Here is a 20,045-nt window from a genome sequence, read left to right as displayed (position 1 = left end):
GCCTTTAGGACAACATGTTGAAGGGAATATGGCAGCATCAAAGCAGTCTGGGCAGGAGATTGTCCTAGTCCCATTCCCTATTTGTAATTCACCTGACAGCGGATTTAAACATCAGCGAACAGGCTTAGTAATAAAGACCTTGAGGATATGAAGTACATTGTGAAAACTGGACCATTGGCTCCCTAAATAGCCGGCCTCAAATCAATTCCAATGAGATCTTGAGACTTGAAATCGATGGGTTTAACACAGCAAAGATCACCAGCCTGTCAGGGTAAAGCCCCATTGATTCTTTCGCTTCAATGCAGTGTCATTAAATCTCAAAATACCTTTGCTATGAGCATACAGTTGAGGTCATACACATGCTCTAAATACACATAACCTACATACACAAAGATGGCACACATATTACTGTGTGTGTATGTGTGTGTGTGTGTGGGAGTGAAAACAGTAACAGCTGATATGAATTAACGTCAGATATCCTTGTGTCTGCCATACTTATTATTGCAATAAACTGTTCAATTATGGTTTGTTTTAACTAGTTGCTTAATCATTTCTCTGTATGGCTTTGATGTGATTGTTCTACATTGTAATACACTGTATATTGTAAACTGATTGTTTTTTGATAGTCATGCCAGTAAAGCTTTCTTGAATTGTGTTGATTTGGAAGAGAAAGAGAAAGTGTGTGCATATGAGAATGTTTGCAATGTGTGTGTGTGTGTGTGTGTGTGTGTGTGCGCGCGCGCGTGCTACAGGGGTGCTACAGGGCTCTGCCCTTGTCACTGTTGACATGGTTGACTTAGTATTGGCCATAAGTAACAGACCTGCCTGTCTGAGCCAGCTGCTCAGCAAGTTGAGTCTCTCTCTCTCTCTCTCTCTCTCTCTCTCTCTCTCTCTATCTATCTATCTATCTATCTGTCTATCTACCTCTCCCACTAGCTGTCACCACAGACAGCTCACTGTCTGTTCCTCATAAAGTCAGAGAGTTGATCACTGTGAGACAGAGACAATTCCAACTAAACATGACTCAGAGCCGCCATGCTGTGGGTGTGTGTGTGTGTGTGTGTGTGTGTGGCCTCGCATGCGTGTGTGTCGGCCCGTCTGCCTGCCTCTCAGTGCCGACTTCAGAGGGAGCTGCCATAACTCTTCTCACTAGAACACACTGAAACTTCCCCGAGTCCTCAGACAGCCACTTTTCATCAGATGTTTTCCGTTTCTCTCCTCAGTCTGCCTTTCATTATGTCTTCTCTCTCACTAACCCCCTCCAACCTCCTCCCCCTCTTTTTCCCCTCTCTCTCTCTTTCTCTCTCTATACAATCCTCTGGTGTCACAACGCTGTCTTGTCCTGTGGGTCTCTGTCTCTGTCTCTCTCTCTCTCTCTCTCTCTCTCTCTCTCTCTCTCTCTCCGGACCAGCCGGTCATAATTGGATGCTGTATTGACAGTCAAACAATGTCACTGAATCACCGTGAGGATTTCTGCTCGTTAGAAAAACGAAGAGGAGTACTTTGTCTCGACTTGGCTGAACTTCCCTTCACTTTGCCTCCCATATGTGGGCGATTTGTGTGTGTGTGTGTGTGTGTGTGTGTGTGTGTGTGTGTGTGTGTGTGTGAGAGAGAGAGAGAGAGAGAGACAGAGAGAGAGAGAGAGAGAGAGAGAAGTCCCTGAATTCACCCTCCCCAGTGTGCCTCTCATAGCCCACCATAGTGGGTGGAAGGATACACAAGGGTTCACACAAAGCCCATGTCAAGCCTGCTGGTGTGTTCCGTGCATGCATTCCACATTTACATTCAAATGTTAGGCATTTGGCTGAGTGACTTATAATACTTTCCCATCCAATCCAGACTGTTTTTTTGGCACATTTCCCCCCCCATACCTTTCTACTTCATATGTCTGAGTGTTGGAATTGTCGGTTATTTATATCCTATTTTTCTTTGATGTATCCTGTAATTGCTTGCTGCTGCAGCGGCTCGGTTACCCAGCAGAGATCATTAAAGTTTCATCTAAAACTAAATGAGTGCAACAGTAGAATACGCTTCAAGTCCTAGATCACCCCCCAAAAAAGAGTTAAGAAGTGCAATGGGCTTTGGTGCCTTTACACTATTCCCCCTGACCACAGAGCAATCATGTCAGAGAGAAGTGCTAGGAAAGGAAAGAGAACAAGACTGTATTTTTTTTTTAATACGAGCACGCAATGCGGTGCGCATAATGCTGTGTGCATGGCGTCCATATGCTGCGGTCGTGGCTCTCCCATGCTGCAGCGCAGTGTGGGCAGCGGCAGATATCTGAAGCGAGATTGTTTGTCTGGATGTGGAGTCTCTGCTCCACTAATCCGAGCTACCGAGTGTTTCACCCTCGGCTATAGCAGCAGCAGGCGGCGCACACACACTGCTGTGTGGCGCGCTCTGAGGTTCATGAGTTCAAGCCAGCCAGTGACTCACCTGGTGGAAACTGTCTCTAGACGCTGGTAAGAGCCTCCAGTTACTGGGCGAGGTTAGATGGCATTGTGGACATATAGTCTCCAAAGGTATGGGAGGATGGAGCCTGAACACAGAAAACAGATGGCAAATAAGAAGAAGAAAAAAAAAGAATCCAGTTCTTCTGATACTGCTGATTTGAAGCATTTCATACATTTTTCAATGGTTCTTTACAGCACCATCAATTCTCTATGTGGAACCATTAGGGTTCTTTATAGCAGCCAAAAAGGGTTCTGCTATGGTACAAAGTTAAAGAACAATTTTCTGGTGCTGTATAGAACCCTTCTTGTTAAGAGTGTACCTGGCTTAAGGGCTCCTTCCCTCTGTGGGAGCTCTTAGATGAAGAATCGCTTCAATACTGGAAGGTTAGGAGAGAGAGAGGGGGGGAGAGAGAGAGGGAGAGAGAGAGAGAAAGAAAGGTGTGCTGACAACATAAATAAATAAAAATTGGCAATTGGAAAGAGCGTGCCAAGGCAGCACAAAAGGAGAAGTTGCCAAAGTAAGATGATGAAAAGCTTCATATGCATGTAAAGACTGAAAAGTGTTTACATGTATATTAAGTTTATAGTTTCCATGTTTTTTAGGATTTTTTAGATCAAGTTCAGCTTCAAATGTATATATTTATATAGCGCTTTATCAAAAGCATCACAAGATCTAACTGATCAGCAATCAGTCACAGAACAGAATGATGTAAGACAAACATGAGGAAGCAGAACAAAGCACAAGACGCACAATAGCAAATTTGAGCAAATCACAGCAGCCTGCGACCCTCGAAAAATTCCCAGGAAAACCTTGAAAAGAAAAAAAAAAAGCACCAGAACCTGAAAGCGCTGCACAAAGCCTGTCGACGACAATGACAATGGAAAATAATATCCCCCCCCCCCCCCTGTCTCTCTCTGCCCTCTTTTCCCTTCCACTCCAGTTCAGAAGGTAAACAAGGACGCAGTCAGTCATAACAGCCTACCAGCTCCATCTGGGTTTTCACTGTGTATCCCTAATGCGCAATCCACTGGAGTGAGGCCCGGCCAACACCTCAAGGCACTTTGTATTATTTCAAGAACACTGGTGTTGCCGGCACATTGTGGAGCGTGTTTTGGGCAGATACGGTTTCCTTTCAGAATGACGTGGAAAAGTGTTGTTACAGGCCTGGAGGCTGCTGTTCAGGCCTGCCTGTGAATGTGGGATCGGGTAAGTGTGTTTTTCAGCCCGTGTGGTGCCATCTTCAGACCTATTTGGCTTTTTTTTCTGTTCAGTTTTGGCTGGGAAAAACATCGCATGGGAGCAATCACATTCACCATCACAGTCATGTTACTGTTTAAGCTGGCAGCCTCTCGGTTTGATGTCACGATGTGTTTTGGAGTAAGATCAGGAACATCAGTAGGTCATTTTTTCCAGCGTTGTGTCGGAGGATTGACGTCAAACCAGCAGGCTGCCATCTTTAAGCATCTGCTCCATTGACCTGATGGTGTGCTGAGGCAATCAGAGAAACCTGCGAGTGTCTGCATGGCAGGTGCTTGAGAAGTCCACACTACCATCTGGTGGTTACACATTTACCTACATATGGCAGACAAGTTAAAATATATTGTTCATTCCGATTTTAAATACAGCTAAGAAGTAAAAAAAAAAATCCTGACACCGGAAAATACTTGCACTCTTTCCATTTTATTGAATTTTGTTTTACAAAAACAGGTATGAGAGAATGCATAGACTGAGCCACACTAACAGCAGGCTCATCAATGACAACATGGAAAAAAGGGGGCAGGAACACGCAACAAATCTTAAAAAAAAAAAGAAAAGTCAAATAAAAACACTGTTTGTGGCTATTCAACCGAGTGCATACTCCTATGGTCTCGTACACGCATAGAAAACAAGACGAGAAATGACATATGGTTGCCGTGTAAGCAAGCACGCAAAATACATAAACACACGCGCGCACGCTCTCTCTCACTGACGCACGATGCAAACATCTGGGGACAAAAAGAATAACCATGTGAGGCAGTGAATAATGTCATCTGACAAACAACACATACTGATACAAGTGAAAGAGATGCATATAAGTGTAGACGCAGCCAAAGCAGGCTAGGCGCCAACAACTCCACACTATTTGCGTTGACTTGTTTTTAATCAGATCCTGCGTCCAAAGCCCATGATCTAGGACCATACAGGAACGTCCAATCACAACTAGCAGCAACAGGATCACCCATGGACTCAAGCACTACTACATCAATTGTGTGTGTGTCGATGGTACGGTCTATAATCATCCGTACATCTCTGATAATTGCTCTAAAATGAGGCTATAATGCATCCTTCATGTGTGTTGTATAAATGCAGAGTGTTCACAGTGAGATTTCACTGGAATCCTCCATAGCGTCTGAGCCTGTTTGGGGACACAGAATCTCTACAGTCTCAAGTAAGATGGCACTGAGAAAGTAAGCATAGTTGAGCTGCATATGCCGAGATATGCCCTACCCTTCCAAAGGAGCTGGGAATGCTTTACGCCGCACATCAGCACTCTGACCTAATTAGCAGTGAATATTTAGATACGTTATCAACAGGAGTTAAAACACACCGGAGGACAGTAATGGCTCGGGCTGTTAAAGTGGGATGTTCGTTTGTGTTAGCATTGCTGGCAAAGTCGTGCCCTTTTAAGGTGGTGGCTCGTGATTAAAATGCATACAATGATGCGAACACAGGCCGGAAAAGGTTCTTAGTCCTCGGGTCACGTGAGCGGGGAAAGGTCAGTAGGTGAAGTCATCTCCATGGTTACAAGGCTGGATGAGGTGACAACAAAACATTGGTTTGAACATAACACATACAAAAAAATGCTGAGAAAGAAAAAAAAAATACAAAGGAGGCCAAAGCAGAGAGCAAGCATCTTTCCAAGGCAAGGACATCCAAAAACAAAAACAGTCCAAAAAACAACAACAACAAAACAAAAACAGTTTCATCTTTTGAAACAGGTTTGAAATGCATTGATTCTGTTTTCTCAAAAAACACATTTTATAACCAGACATCCTCTACTGAATGAGGGGAGGGAATCGGCAAAATAGGATTTATCTTTCCGGTCTGCATTTCATACATGTGCGCTTTAAAAAGAGCAGATTCCTAGCCATTTCCCACAGACACTGGCTAAATTGTACAAGAACCTTCCAGAGTAAACTCAAGAGAGGATTGTCCTCGCCTGTTAAACTAGCCCGGATTCTACAACTGAGAAAAAGAAATGAGATGAGAGGAGAATTTTAGAGAGCAATGGAAAAGTGCATAAAGAACAACACCGTTGTTTGATGAGGGGAAAACAGCTAACGGGGTTACAAAGCAACCCCCCCCTAAAGAAAATGCTGAAAATATTTGCACTTGCCATTAATGGGCAGACAAATGCAACATAGTCACATCTTGTGTAGACATACTTATTGAATATAGCTATCAATATTACCATTTGTTAAAATGTGTTAATTTTTTTTTTTATCATTTATTCATTCAGTTATTTTCTTTATTATTCACAACATTGGTCAGTGTTTCACTTCCTTGTCTTTAGTAAGGTTATTCATCATGTTTGTTTACATTCCAGTAGTTAGAATGGTGGATTATGTTCAGGTTTAGTTTGGTGGCTTCTTACCTGTTGTCAGACCTCTTCTTCTACACATTGTTAACACAAACACACACACTAGAGTTCCAGAGGTCATGTCTTTATGTTGCCTTCTTGCTGGATATTTCACTTACAATAACAAAGCAGATATTCATGAAGACCGCCTCATATGGAAGGGTTTCACGTATGTATTTTAGTGTCAAGGAACTGTAAACGCATGTAAATGCCCACATTGTCCGGATATCAAGACCGGTATGTCTTGCAAGTTAGGTCTGCCGAAAACCCTTTGGTGAGTGTGTGTGTTCGCAATATGTAAAAGGATCACTAAGGGTCCCTCGTGCACCTGAAATCACCCAATACCAGTGTACGACAGTACATTTCTACACCCTTTGTCGCATGCTATGACAGATCAACCAAAACTCCACTTTCCTCCTACAGCCGTTGTGCATCTCTATACAGTTCACATTTTTCACACAAGGCACGTCTACCCATCTACCTGCCTCCCTCCACTCTTATCCTCTATTCATCCACACTCAACAAGCCTAGAGCACGGTAACCACTGATTCTGGACAACTTCACAGTTTGGGTCTCTAATGGTACTGTGAGAGATGCAGGGAATGCTGCGCAATAGTTAAAAAAATAAAATAAAAAAAAACCCAAAGAAAAATAGGCTTATCATCACAAAACCCTCTGTTGGAGAGGTACTTCTATCCACTAGGTATGAGTGGGATTACTTCTCTTTCATTATTAGTATTGTTAGAGGCTTTTAATATAACTTAGGTGCTCTCTTCGATGTGTCTGCACAGGCAACTTATCTACGAGAACCCAAGAGAGAATGCGAGGGAGTAAAACAGAGCGGAATTTCAAAAAGAGCGGGGCGGCCAACCATTTCGTCACCGCTGCTAAAACCAGATCCCCGAATCAACGCGAAGACCCTACCGATCCTCGTCCTTGTGCCGCGCCCCTCGGGGAGACAAAAACGAAACCCCCACCTCATTTAAAACAACCACTCGAAACACTAAGACAAAAAAGGTGAGGGCGCCGTCTCCGTCCTCTTCTGCTGAGGGGGATCCGCTGTGCTGGCTGGCGTTCAGTCTCTCTCTCTCTTTCTCCGCGTAGGGGCAGGGTTACATGTACTCTCTAAAAGGGGGGCGGGGGGTGGGGTTTTAACCGTTCAGGAGGTAGACTACCAGCTCGTAGGTGCACATCATGATGGCGGTGTTGGGGATCTGCCGTACCAAGTGGGTGGTGAGGCCGCGGTACAGGGCGCGGTAGCCCTCCTCTTTGGGCACTGTTGTTAGAGTCTGGAAGAAGGAGCGATACTTGGTGCCCTCCTCGCGTAGCCTGGTGCGAATCACTTCTGCAGGAACAAGAGGACATGGACGGGTTATAAGCAGGAGTACACCCTCTGCTACTCTGCCACTGTTAAATATCATCAATCTGTGATGTACAATGCATTTCGGGAGTTAGTTATGTTTTTGATGTACCCACTTCCCCTCAACCTGCCTCGTCTGCTTTTACCTCAGTTATCGATTTCCTACATTGCACAAAAAGCCTTTTGACAACATAGAAAGAACAGGCGTGAACATGTCGCATTCAGCTGTGGGTTCTTATGTGTAGGTGGAGAAAGCAATAGCAATAGTGTACTAAGAGCAAGAGAGCGATGGTTTTTGCGAAAAGGTCATAGTCGCGCCCCTTACTCAAAACTGTTTTGTGGCTGCATTGTATTCTGGTCTATTGAGGCTGCTGTCGGTGGAGAAATTGGTCTCTATTCCTCTTCTACGATAGATTTCTCCCTGTATGATTGTTGAATGTCGGTGCAAAATTGCGGCTCTATCAAGAAGCCCTTGCTCTTTGTTCTGAGGGACTGACACCATTAATGTTTTAGATCACTGAACATTTTTCTGCTATCATCATCATTGTGGCTGCGCTGGAAATATCTCAACCTGACATCAGTGTTGCTGTTTAACAGTGTTAAATTGTTTTAAGGTGGATTTTTCCTTAAAGGGGGTCATTTTCCGGCCACTGTAAGGGAAAACTCATCACAGTTAACCTGGAGTTCCTTTAGTAAAAACTTCCAAATAAGTAAAGTATGGTTAAACCTGCATCTGTATCATGTAGGACCTTTGTGCAGACTAAACTCTTGAACTTATTTACAAGAAGTTTGCTTCCACCATGCTTTTTAGATTTGCACTGCTTCTGCACTGATAAAACCACAAACTCTGCAAAGGAGATCTGAAAGGATCTAACCCAGACATACATCTACCCAAGTAATCACAAGTCTGATAATTATTCTTCACAAATATAAACAGGGTGAAACAGTCAACAGACGGTCAAGGGTTTCTGTACTCTGGGTATTCAGAGATGAGAGACTGTCTGTGAAGGCTCTTCAAATATGAAACTCCCAGTATTAACTGCTTGAACTCAAACTTTGGTTGTGCCATTTCTTTGCTAAAAGGTACAGAGATGTTTACAACCTGACACTATTAAAAAAAAACCTTCAGTTGCTGCCTTCCCCTGCTCCTCCTTTGCTCTCACCATGAGGATACGCGATGGTTGTGGCACAGGTCTTGGAGGTGGCGGCGGCAAGCATCATCCCCACAAAGTCTGACGCATCTTTGGACGCCTCCTCTTCCTCGTCCATGTTCTGTGCAGCCTTGGCCTCCAAGAGGCGCCGTTTGATGCTTTCATAGATCACAAAGTGAATCACAGTCTCTGAGATACCGGCGTAGGATGCCGACATGCCCCTGTAGAAGCCGCGCAGGCCGTCTGCCTGGTACACCCGCCGCACACACTCAAACGCACTCATCCTTCGCTCCCCTCGATTCCTGAGAAAAGAAAAGAAGAAAGAAAAAGGATGGATTCACAAAAGTGTCAAGTAAAAAGGACAAATCAACTTGCTGGCAATTTTAAAATCCAATTTCCATGAGGTTGGGACCTACAAAGCATTCCACAGTAAGATAGAAGGTCAGATGCTGATATTTGTCATGATATTTAATTTAAGGCCACAAATTCTGAATATTCTGAAATTCCTATGTGGTCGTATAAAAGGATTTTCATAATAAGACATCAACTATTCGACCCTCTGATTGGGAAAGTCAGTTTATAAAGCTCACACCCTGGTAAGTTTGTCATGTTTACCTGGCATCCAGCTGCAGACGAGTCTTTATGAGCCATATTGGGTTGGTGGCTGTGATGGCTGTGAACCCTGTGGAGAAAGACACAGGATCAAACACCTGCTCAATTAAAAAGGTCAAAACCCAGAAATACTATGGTCAACTAAATTATTAAGCTGCCAGTGGCACAACAAAGACTGTCCACAAACTAATGCTCTGGGCGAGATATGTGAATGTTCTTTAAGCTGCATTCATGTTGATGATGGGACACAAGTTGAAAATGGAATATTTTTAAGCTTTCATGTGATGTAAAGAGTCAAAGGTTAGAGAGCTTAGAGAGAGAGAGAGCGGGAGAGAGAGAGAGAGAGAGCACTAGCCCCACTATAAACTACGCTCTGTGTATGCTAGGGGAGAGCCTGAATGCCAAAATATGGTATGTGAGTTTATGCAAACGACAGTAAAAAGTGGGCGTCTTATCCAATGACCTACATGACAAGGGAGTGCAGGAATGTTGAGAGACAAACAGAGGAGGGAGAGAAATAAAAAAGAAGCACAGATCTGTGGTGAGTACTCACGCAGACTCAAGTAACTCCTCACAGATGCAGCTAGAGACCCCTGGTGCTGCGGGGGTCTCATGCCCTTGCGAGAAGAGAGCTACGGTAGAGTAAAAGCCTAAAACAGACACAGGCTTGTGTGTAGCACACTGACCGGCATGCAACCATCTAACTTGCCATTCCCCCACCATCCATAGGATTTAACCCACCAGATTCACCCTTGTGAAATGACCATCCCCCACTAAGACAGCAGAAGAGACATGATGGAAGAATAAAAGCTGAGAACTTGTTATTCAGAAAACCCCTTGACATAATTTTTCAAAAAAGGAACTGCCTAAAAGTGACAATGAGGAACTGTAAAAGCACAAATGACACCAAGTATTGAGGCTTAGGAAATATCTGTTGTCACAATGTATCTCCTCCATAACCATGCCAGCATAGGTTTGCACATGCGAGTATGTGTGAATGCAAACTCCAATATCTACAGCTGTTTTAGCTCAGGGGTCATCTTCTTACTGACTTTACGTCCATTGTTAGCCATGGCAGAAGCCAGCTGTATCCTCTGCTGTCTGTATCATGTTTCTATGTGCCTTTGGTGAGCAGACTAGATTTATCGCTGGCCTGTCAACGCCTCATCAAGCTCAGAATAGAGTCAATTCAGTTCAGCCCAGTCAGGTCTCACATTGCTGCAGAATATGCGGATGGCCACTTGAGGGCGATGCGGAGTGTGCCGACAAACCCTGACCTTGACTGGGCTACTGGAAGGTCTGAGTCATGGTGCGCTCAAAGTGGTGTCAACACGAACCTGTCAGATTCACACTCACACTCACCCACACATACACCAACCCTTGGAGGCGTAGGTTGCCTGACTGACCTACATTGTAACAGTGCATACCCAAGAGGATCAGAGGGACACAATCTAAAAAGGAAAGTGACCTGCCCTTGACATACAGAGCATGAGAGAATAATGAAGCTTTACTTAATGCTGGCACTTTAATGTGTAAGCACTTAAGCGAAGCAACATTTTCAATAGTTGGCTTAAAATTTATAAACTTGACGTACATCTGGGCAAAGGGTGGAGGAGACAGGATAAGCTAGTTTTTGAGTACACAGGGTCCATGGGAACGTGCAGGGTTGTGTGCCTAAGATTTTAAAACTATGAAGCATTTGTAAAGACAAGTCCTTTGCGTCAAACACAAAACAAACTAGTTCTGCCACTGCTTGCTCTCTAGAAAGGCATGAAATTGATAGCAAAGGCTGACAGAAGCCTCACATACATGACAGAAGCCTAATACTATAACGGCTGGGCGAGGTAGAGCCAACATAAAGCTAGCACAATTAAATCTGATATTTAAACATAATTAGCTTTGAAGTTCTAAAACGACCTAATACCATTATTCATCTCAACTAACCAGCTCTGAACCAGGTCGATTCCGCTGGCATTTCTGACTAGCACGCTGGAACTGGTCACTAGGTTACAGCACTCATTCATTCCATGTTAAAAAAGCAGATGTGGTGTAGCTGGTCAATCCGTTGCCTGAAACATATAGTTACCTGCCATTCCAGCCGAGACCATGTGTACCTGCGTGGAGTCGGGCTCCAGAACGCCGTTCAGTCTCTCTTTGGCGCTGGAGTACGCAGCAAAATAAATTGCTCTGTTGGAGGTGAAATGGTAAGTAAATGTTACAATGTTACAAACAAAATAGTAACATATGCCATCTTTTTTCTTTGGTGCATAGGTAATTAGTTTCAGTCTTGTAATGCAAAAAACAGTGTGCCTCCAGCAGCAATGTAGCTCATTAATTACACAACATTAACAAACAAAACTGTCCCCATGTCAGGTTCAGCCTAATGAGCTTTAGAAATTCATTAAGCATAAAACCAAGAGCACAAACAGCAGGACTGAGTGTTGGTGTATCAGGCCTAATTGGACAAAGAGGCTATTCAGTATAGTTAAGTATGAAAGAATAGGTCTTAACTTGTTTTCACTAATAGGTCAAAATGACCATTTTCATAATCATCTCTGAATGCAAGTGTTTGCGCTGCTTTTGCTTTTCCCTCTTTTAGCAGTGCTTTTAGCACTGTTGAATGTGCAGTCTGATTAGTTTGTACAACCATCCATCAAATACTTTTAGTCTGACTAGGCTCAATACACTGTTATAGACGCTAAAAGCTCATCAGTCATATTATACAACAGTGTTAGTCTGTGTGTCCATGCCTTTAGGGTTGCGTCACACTTCAGGATGCCCAGGTGGCTCCAACCCTGCAGCCCTAGATCAGCATCTATTCATGCCAGATGTCAACAAAACACTCTACATATGCTTAGCACTAGCACCTGCTTGCTGCAGCATTAGCCACTGCCCATTGCCATTAGCCACCATTTTGCCCCTATCATTACCATCGAGGGCAATTAGCGTTAGCTGCAATTTAGCACGCTAGGCTAGCAACACTTAGCGTAACTCTTTCCGCTCCATCCAGCTCAAGCTTAACTGGCTGTGTTAGCTGTGCTGTTCTGGTTTTCTGCTCTGATCCGCTTAGCGCTGTCATTCAGAAACTCCTGGTTCCATGTTTTATCCTTCAGAGTGACCGCCTTATGTAACTGCATTAAAACCTCTGGTTAGGGGGGCATTAGTGCCCTGTCAGACAGATGGAACAGAAGCCTGATAATGAGCAGGATTGATTCACAGCTCCTCCTGGGGACGACAAATGATGTTAAGACCGTCTATAGGGCTTTGAGTTCTCAATAATCTTGCAATGTCATTTAAAATTCCACTAATTAAGCAATCTATTTTTTTTATGTCCATTACCATGACATCCATGGCTAAGCCAATGGAATTTAGTTCAATGCTTAATTTACGTGTATTATGAGGAAATTATTAGCTACCTACAGTGACCAGAAATAGACCTAATGCTGTTCTCACCATGCCGCCGATATTATCATGTTCCAAATCTACCAAACCATCTGAACAGTGCCAAAACTGCTGTGAGGCATGAAGATGAGTGAGACCCACATGACCCCGTAACCCCTAATACTCCTCTGTCACCAAGTAGCCTGAAGAACCTAATACCTAATCGTAACCTAATGTTACCTAATGCCACCCAAGGCAGACCATGTGCCCTTAACTGACTTAAAAGTACACTATGTATCGAGTCAATGTGTGTGCACATTAAATGGAATTAAATCAGCTATTAGTGAGTGATATCATAGTTAGGTAATGTGTGATATCTAGTAGATACGCCGAGGGATATTAGCAGAACAGGGGCCTGTCTCATGAAGCCAGCTTAGCAAACTATCTTTGGGCTTAACCCTGGATTTTCGGTCTCATGAAGGTGGCTCACTTTTTTAACCGGGGTTGATCACCATGGTAACCTATGCTGCACTGCTAACCTGCTACTTTTTTTTAGAGTGTAGGCGTACTGTCACCAAATAGAAGCTTCTCAGCATCTATCCGTGGATAACCTCATCTCCAACATTTATTTAAGCGACATTGGTTCATGTATCCTCTATTTTGTTTACTGACATTGTGATAAATGACTACAGTAAGCAAAATGTTGGCATTTACATACATTTATATGGCTAAAATACGGAACAGACAGATGTGTAGTCAGTCAGTCAATCTGTCAGCAGATCTGTCAACACGCTGCATACGTGACCAGTGCAGTAGCTGCATTTATGTTAATGGCTGCGGATCTGATCCGACCCTTCCGACACAAATGCAACCGGTGTAGTTAAGCCATCGGATCAAAACGTATAAAAGGCCCGCCTCGTCACCAATCAGCTCTCTGGAAACATGGAGTCACCATTCCTACAGGATCCCGATATGAACAGAAACATTTCATTCTGACAAGTAATAAAAAGAACTGTACAGGGGGAAACTATTGAATTAACAGATAGTAAGAAGGGCTGTTAGCCAGGTGACTGTGTTTAGAGACCAGTAGAACCACTTTGCTTTCTGTAAAGATTTATTATATCAGAGATATAATATTTATTAGGCTACATCAGATATAATACATGTTTGGAGCATTTCCAGCGCATTGGCCCACTCTGGCTATAAAAGAGGGCTTCTAACAAGCAGCAGGTAGCTTACATAGCTTACCATAGTTATCAATAGTGAATGAAATTTAGGCCTACTGTTGCATATTAAGCGTGCTGAAATCCTCTCTTCATAGGATTTCCGACAGTGATTAATGCAATAGACTACCCATATTCCATCACCACAGCCCTGGGCAGCGTAAGGCGGACTTTGTGAATATGAAATCTTTTCACAGCCTCAGTGTGAAGACACAATATTGTATCAATGAGAAGAATGAACACTGTGTCTTAATGACAGGCAGTGATAAGAATTTACGCATTTACACTATTTGCAGTTTTCCTCCAGCATTCCTCCAAAGCTTTGGCAGCAGCAACACTTACATTTCACTGTTCTTTTCAAGTCCAAATACTACTACTGTTACTAATAATATCACTGCTGCTACTACTACAACTACTGAAACTACTTTAAAAATATTATTACCTATTCTTCAATGTATTGATAACTAACGGACTTCAGGCTAAGAAATGAATTGCTTTAGCTCCAAGTAATCAAACTCTAAATATATTTGATATATTTATCTAATTTCTAATGAATTATTTCTAAATCTTCAAATTGTATTTTATTGCTTGTTTTTATATTCTAGTTGCATGCTTGCATTATATTTCCTTTTTGCCACTGAATCATATTACTTGCTTCAATGCCCTAATTTCTCACAGGTATCTCATATTAAATACGCTGATCTGGATCTGTCCATGTTGCATGTGATTGGCTAATTGTTACAAACCCCGCCTCTTTCATGAACACGCACATAACTGGATAGGTGAATCCTGGGTTGACAGAGACAGTTGATAACCAGGTACGTGAGACCGGCTATCTGGGATCACCAATGTTTTGTGAAACCAGCTAACGCAAAGATAGACTGACTATGTTGAACTCGCTTTGTGAGGCAGGCCACTGGGCAGTTGTCCTATGTGTGCCAATGGCAGATAGTGAGAGTGACTTATCACACATCTTTCCTATGAATTATGGCAAAGGCAGAAAGAAAGAAAACAGACAGTACTTGTTTATCATAGCAAAATCTCTTATTTTACGTTGAGCTCATCTCAGTTGACCTTGGACTGTCTATTATAGAGCCATCCTAACTAACACCTAACTACTGTCATTGCAAACTATGGATGGCTTGATAGCCTTTCAGTCCATAGTCAAGGGAGGTACACAATGCTGAGGGTGTGATGAAGAGGCTGTGTTTTAAGTGGCAGGGGCCAGCCTACCTGGAAGGTGCCACGCCCACCAAGTTAGGCCCCAAGCCCCTGAAGAGAGAGCGAGGTCCTTCTTTCTCTAAGATCAACCTGGAAAAAACAAACAAAAACAACACACACAAATACACATTATTACTCTACCAATACCAACACTCCATCCCACATAAGTGAATCAACTCACAGCATGTTTCCAAGGACAATGTAAGCTATTCATTATTGTCAGATAAGCATTTTTCTACTTGTCTATACTGTTGAAATTCCAAAACATATAATCAATTCATGAATGTTTTTAAACAATAGGTTTGCGTAAAAACATGATCTTGATCAGTTTTTTGTACCATTTCAAACTATGTGAAAACAAAAGTAGGCTTATCCTAAATATGACATAGGCATGCCTTGCATAACAGAATGGATTGCACAAATAAAGACATAGACACATGCATATCTATATCCAGTTTCCAAGGAATGGAGAAGACCTTGAGTTCTCTACTTCAGCCAGGGGATAGTTTCTTGAGTACAAAAATTGTGTTATAATGTTCATTATTTTTTTCTGGTCAAAAACCAGATATTACTGTCTGTGGCAAACTCTGTGGTAGACAGAAGATGTCATCTGACAGTTCAATAAGCCGAAGGATGGCTGGGAGAGTGATGAGTCCTAACCAAGCAGTGCTAAGAACAAAATTCATTTCTACTGCCAGAGTGACTGGCACCTCATATGAATGTGATTCAATCAGTGAATTTGAGGAGTGGCATGGTGCCATCAAACACACTCTTTTTCCAGAGGCTTGGAGCAGTCCTGGCATGACCTTTTTAGAAAGACCCAGCCATTCTCTTCCTCATGGAGTGGATCAGATTTCCTTCAACATCACAACTGGAAATCTACCCAAATCAAAAAAGGCACTTGCGCAACTGGACACAGAATAGGAAAAGGCCTGTCATAATAAACTCATGGAGCGATGGGGCTAAAACCTCACAAGAAAAACAAGTGTATGCTAGCAGTTGGACCTCTCGTGAAATTTCTTGCTTGGCTAAAGCGACTGATGGGTGCTCTGTGTGCAGCTTTCCCTATGGGTAAGGTTGTGGAGTTGGGTTTCAGGGAGTGCTTGGCCTTGCCAGGGGGACATCAGCCAGACCAAACGACAACAGCAACAACAACATGGTTCCTGCTGAGGAAGGAGCCATGACTCTGCAGCCAAACCTCCCTGTGAGGGCAGGGAGGAGGAACCATTAGCTGGGCTGCACATCAAGAATAGCCGCACTCATTTTGGTTACAACTCTGAAAACCCAAATGGTTATGTGCTGTTTACAACCAAGCAAATATCTGCAATTCACTATACCTTTTCAGTCTGCAAAATAATGTAATGACCATCAGCTATAAATGCTGAATGAAATCTAACCATAGGCACTATTGAGTATGGTGTATACTAAAAGGCTATAGGGTATGGCTTTGCCATATGTGCCCAGAAGATAGTGACATATGTGAGACATGGTAGTTATAGGAGTCTGACTGGCACTGTGATAAATGTTGAACACCCACTTGAGGCAGTGCAGGGGGCCCGGCGGGGACATGCGGGCCACACTGGCCCCGTTGACAGTACTGAGCTGAACTTCAGACACATAGAGGGTGATGGAGGACGACTGCAGACGGGTCTTCACTACTTCCAGTGGACAAGTCAATATGGCTCCTACCGTTCCCCCACACCTGACAGAGATAGAGGTGGAGGAGGTGGGGGGAGTATAGGAAATGGGTTACAATTGGAAGAACGGTAAAGTGGGAGGTGGGGAGAAGATGGGGCGAGAGAGTTAGCAGACAACCATCTCCATTTCTCAACTGACAGAACAAGAGTGAAATTGTGTGCTCTTCTTCCTCGACGTCAGCAGCAATTGTTTGCCAGTCCGGATGGTCATAGGTGTGCAAAGCGCTAATTCCAATGCAAAACAATTAGCCAATGGTGTGGTTTGTGGAATTCTAAAGATCTCTGGCATGCAGATGTGGAATAGCACAGTGTGGGAACAGAGAGCCAGTCAGGAATGCTTTGTGTTTCCTAGGGAGTAACAGTCAGCTTCTGTTCAGCGCCACACCATATCCCAAACCCATAGATTCATGCATTTTAGTTCACGTATTCATCAGACAGGGTCAAATACTAGCTGCAAATAATTACTGTCTTTGCTTAAGTGTTTTGGGTTTAGTTGTCAACTTGCCAAGCACATATAAACTGACTGAATGTTCTATTGCTCATTTTATTGGCCTGTGTGTCAAACCCCACCCTCTGATACCTGCAAAGAATAAAACAAGCCATTCAAGTATTTGCAAGTATTATTTGGCTGAAGTGTGACAATGGCGCAAAAATTACTAAATCCTAAGAAGGCTATAACCTATGTTGTTCTAAGGAGCCCTTTAGAAGCAATGTGCTATATCCAGGGCTTCAGTTTGTGATGGATCCCAGGGAAGTGCCCTGTTCTGGTACTGGATCATAACAGGTAGTGTGATAAAAAAAAGAACAGAAAAATAAGATCTACATGAAGACTACATAAAATGGAAATGGGCTGAACTTGACAAGACTGTACAGGGTCGGGCAGTGCTGGGATTGGCTTACAAGCTATCAAAAGAGTGAGCACAACAGCGGTTATCTTTAGTTAGGGTTAATTTTCAATCAATACTAAAGTAGAGATGGCAGTTGTGGGAGATAAGTCCTGTCAACATAGTTTTGGCAGAGGTAGGCTACCCTATGTCTGAGAGAAGTATACTTTACATGCCACCGGGTCAGATCACAATATTTATTGTCGAACAGGACCTTGGCACAGGCATAAGTCAACCATGAATGAAGAGAGGGGTCCCAGCTTTTGGGCTGGCTGCTGTTTGATACATGTCATGTAAGAAATCTGAGAATCTCCCTAATGGTAGACTAAATATAATTCACATCTAGGCCCATAAAACCAGAACTATATTGTATTTGTGTTATCATTTTCAAGCCATATACTGTAGAATGTTAATCCTTCATCAATGCAGCCACACTGTGGAATAGGAAATACTTTAAGAGAAATAAAATGTGAAGAGCTTAAAATGACACTCATGTCAGTTGTAAACAATGGCAAGGTTAAGTGCTCAGTTACCCTCAGAGGACATAATTACAGTAAGCTTTTTCTCTCAACTCACTGCCCGGAAAGTCTGTCTGAGGCAAGAAGGCATGATTCTATCCCATCAAATACATCTTAATTTTGCAATGGGCCTGTCAAAAACACAGGCATTGTATTTCACCTGTTTTAAGAGGCTGCAGAGCACCTTCCAGCAAATAATGAGCAAGAGCTCCTGAACCCGAGAGGCATCATGAGGGTGGTTCTGGCTTTCTAAACACGTGCACACACACCCACGTACAACTCCGGTCACTAACTGTTCCAGACTGGCATGAATGCAACTTTGGCGAAATAGTTCCTTTTATCGATTTTGCACCCAGAGCTGGCACACAAGTAAGAGAGAATAGGCTAGACTGCATTCCAAAAAATCCAGTTATGAGCTGTTGCATCAGTCAGATACAGGCGCACCTGTGTTGGTACGCTTTGGTCGCATGCTTTGCCTTTGGTTTCTACACATTGTACAGGGGCTGTATTATCTTATCACAGTTAGCTAATATAAATTTGAGTAGGCTGGTGACCTTGAGTGACAGTCTGGTCGCGTTTGTTTTGATTCGCCATGGCTTAACTTGATACTAAGTTACAAAGATGACAGAGCCAATCAAAGTGGGTTAAACATTTTAGCGACATCTTGAAACGAGGTAGACTAAATTGAAATGCAAAGTTACACTGCTGGGGGTAAAACTGATGAATATATATAGAACGTCCTTTCCCCAAGCCAACCAACTCATTTACTCACTGAAATGCCGTTGCAACTTGTGACATTGAGCAAAACACCCACGGGTGCACATGCACGGACAGGATTGGTTAGCTGACCTCTGTCACTTGCTTTCTATTAACAACGGGGTTTCGCGTAACATTAAGTAGCTAACCTAAATCCAAAAATCATGGATACACTACAGACCTTCCATTACATGTGTAACGTTACCATGGCCAGCAACGATAGCTAACCCTGAGCGTTTCCGCGCAGCTAGCTAGCTCAGCTCTTGCATGTATCTGACATAGATATAACGTTACTCACCCTCCAGCAAACAGATGAACCAGGGTATCTCTTTGACTCATTATGTATCATATTCAGGAACCGTCCACAGGGTACCACAGGGGGACAAGGGGAGCTGACGTCAAGAAAATAGGTGAATTATCACCCCAAGCTAGCAAGCAAATGTTACTCAATGCGTCTGTGTTGTGGTGGTGGAGGTCAGTTGCCAGGAAAAAAACGAGGACATGTAACAGCTAGCTAGCTAGCTAACGTTAGCTTCGAAAGCTAACGCTTTTCCGATAGTAAAGCTCGGAGTCAGAGCGGCAAATTTGCGTCTCCTCCTTGTAAAACAGGATAATGCTTCACCATAGTGTGCGTGTGTGTAATGCTGGTGAATAATTCCAGTGTTGCAGTAATAACAGCGACTGTGCCAGCGCCTCGGCCTCATTCACGTTAGCTCGCCTTGCCTCTCTGAGAGTCTGCGGGTCAGATCACAATGTTTATCGTCGAATGGGAAGCCGCAAAACAGAGACGGTGATTGGCTAATGTGTTTCACTATGCTGCTTAAACCCGCCCCGTCACTACTTTTTCACGTGATAGGGCTTTTATTTTGAAGGGCAGAGATCATGAATTAGAATGCAGTCAAAGATAACAGTAAACATACCTGTCTGCTGATGTATGGGATTGCTGAAGAGTCAGAACAAAGACTCAAAACATTGTTTGCAACCGGAATTAAGGTAAACCAATGGTAAGGTGTGGCCCTCGCCACACTTTAGTTCAAATTTGATATTGTAGTTTTTATCAGTAGAGCTAAAAGATCAAGCAATAGGCCAATCTATTTGGATAACATCAGGGGAGCATTCGTGAACAATGTTCCCTTTAAGCTGATAGTTTGGTGACCTAGGTCTCATAA

At 43.2% G+C, this 20,045-nt stretch overlaps 1 protein-coding gene across 1 annotated transcript; it reads right to left on the bottom strand.

The window, feature by feature from the left end:
- Positions 1-4,123: 4,123 nt before the first annotated feature.
- On the bottom strand, positions 4,124-19,589 carry LOC139910064 (solute carrier family 25 member 36-A). The gene is made up of 7 exons (XM_071897265.2): positions 19,175-19,589; positions 16,559-16,723; positions 15,034-15,111; positions 11,283-11,383; positions 9,200-9,266; positions 8,597-8,886; positions 4,124-7,418 (listed from the first exon to the last, which is right to left on the bottom strand). The coding sequence occupies exons 1-7, from the start codon at positions 19,213-19,215 to the stop codon at positions 7,225-7,227; spliced, it is 936 nt and encodes a 311-aa protein (XP_071753366.1). The 5' UTR covers positions 19,216-19,589; the 3' UTR covers positions 4,124-7,224.
- Between the last annotated feature and the right edge of the window lie 456 nt (positions 19,590-20,045).

This window comes from Centroberyx gerrardi, chromosome 6, assembly GCF_048128805.1.
Source record: "Centroberyx gerrardi isolate f3 chromosome 6, fCenGer3.hap1.cur.20231027, whole genome shotgun sequence".
NCBI lineage: Eukaryota > Metazoa > Chordata > Actinopteri > Beryciformes > Berycidae > Centroberyx > Centroberyx gerrardi.
The sequence above is the reverse complement of the archived record's forward strand: the minus strand, read 5'-3'. Positions and strand labels throughout refer to the sequence as shown.

Bases quoted from the DNA above. Each gene is read 5' to 3' on its own strand.
- LOC139910064 (XM_071897265.2), bottom strand. From the start codon at position 19,215: ATGAGTCAAAGAGATACCCTGGTTCATCTGTTTGCTGGAGG. The intron at 11,384-15,033 runs GTAGGCTGGCCC...CACCTCCAACAG, and splicing joins GTGGGCGTGGCACCTTCCAG to AGCAATTTATTTTGCTGCGT. The intron at 8,887-9,199 runs GTAAACATGACA...TTCTTTTCTCAG, and splicing joins CGTCTGCAGCTGGATGCCAG to GAATCGAGGGGAGCGAAGGA.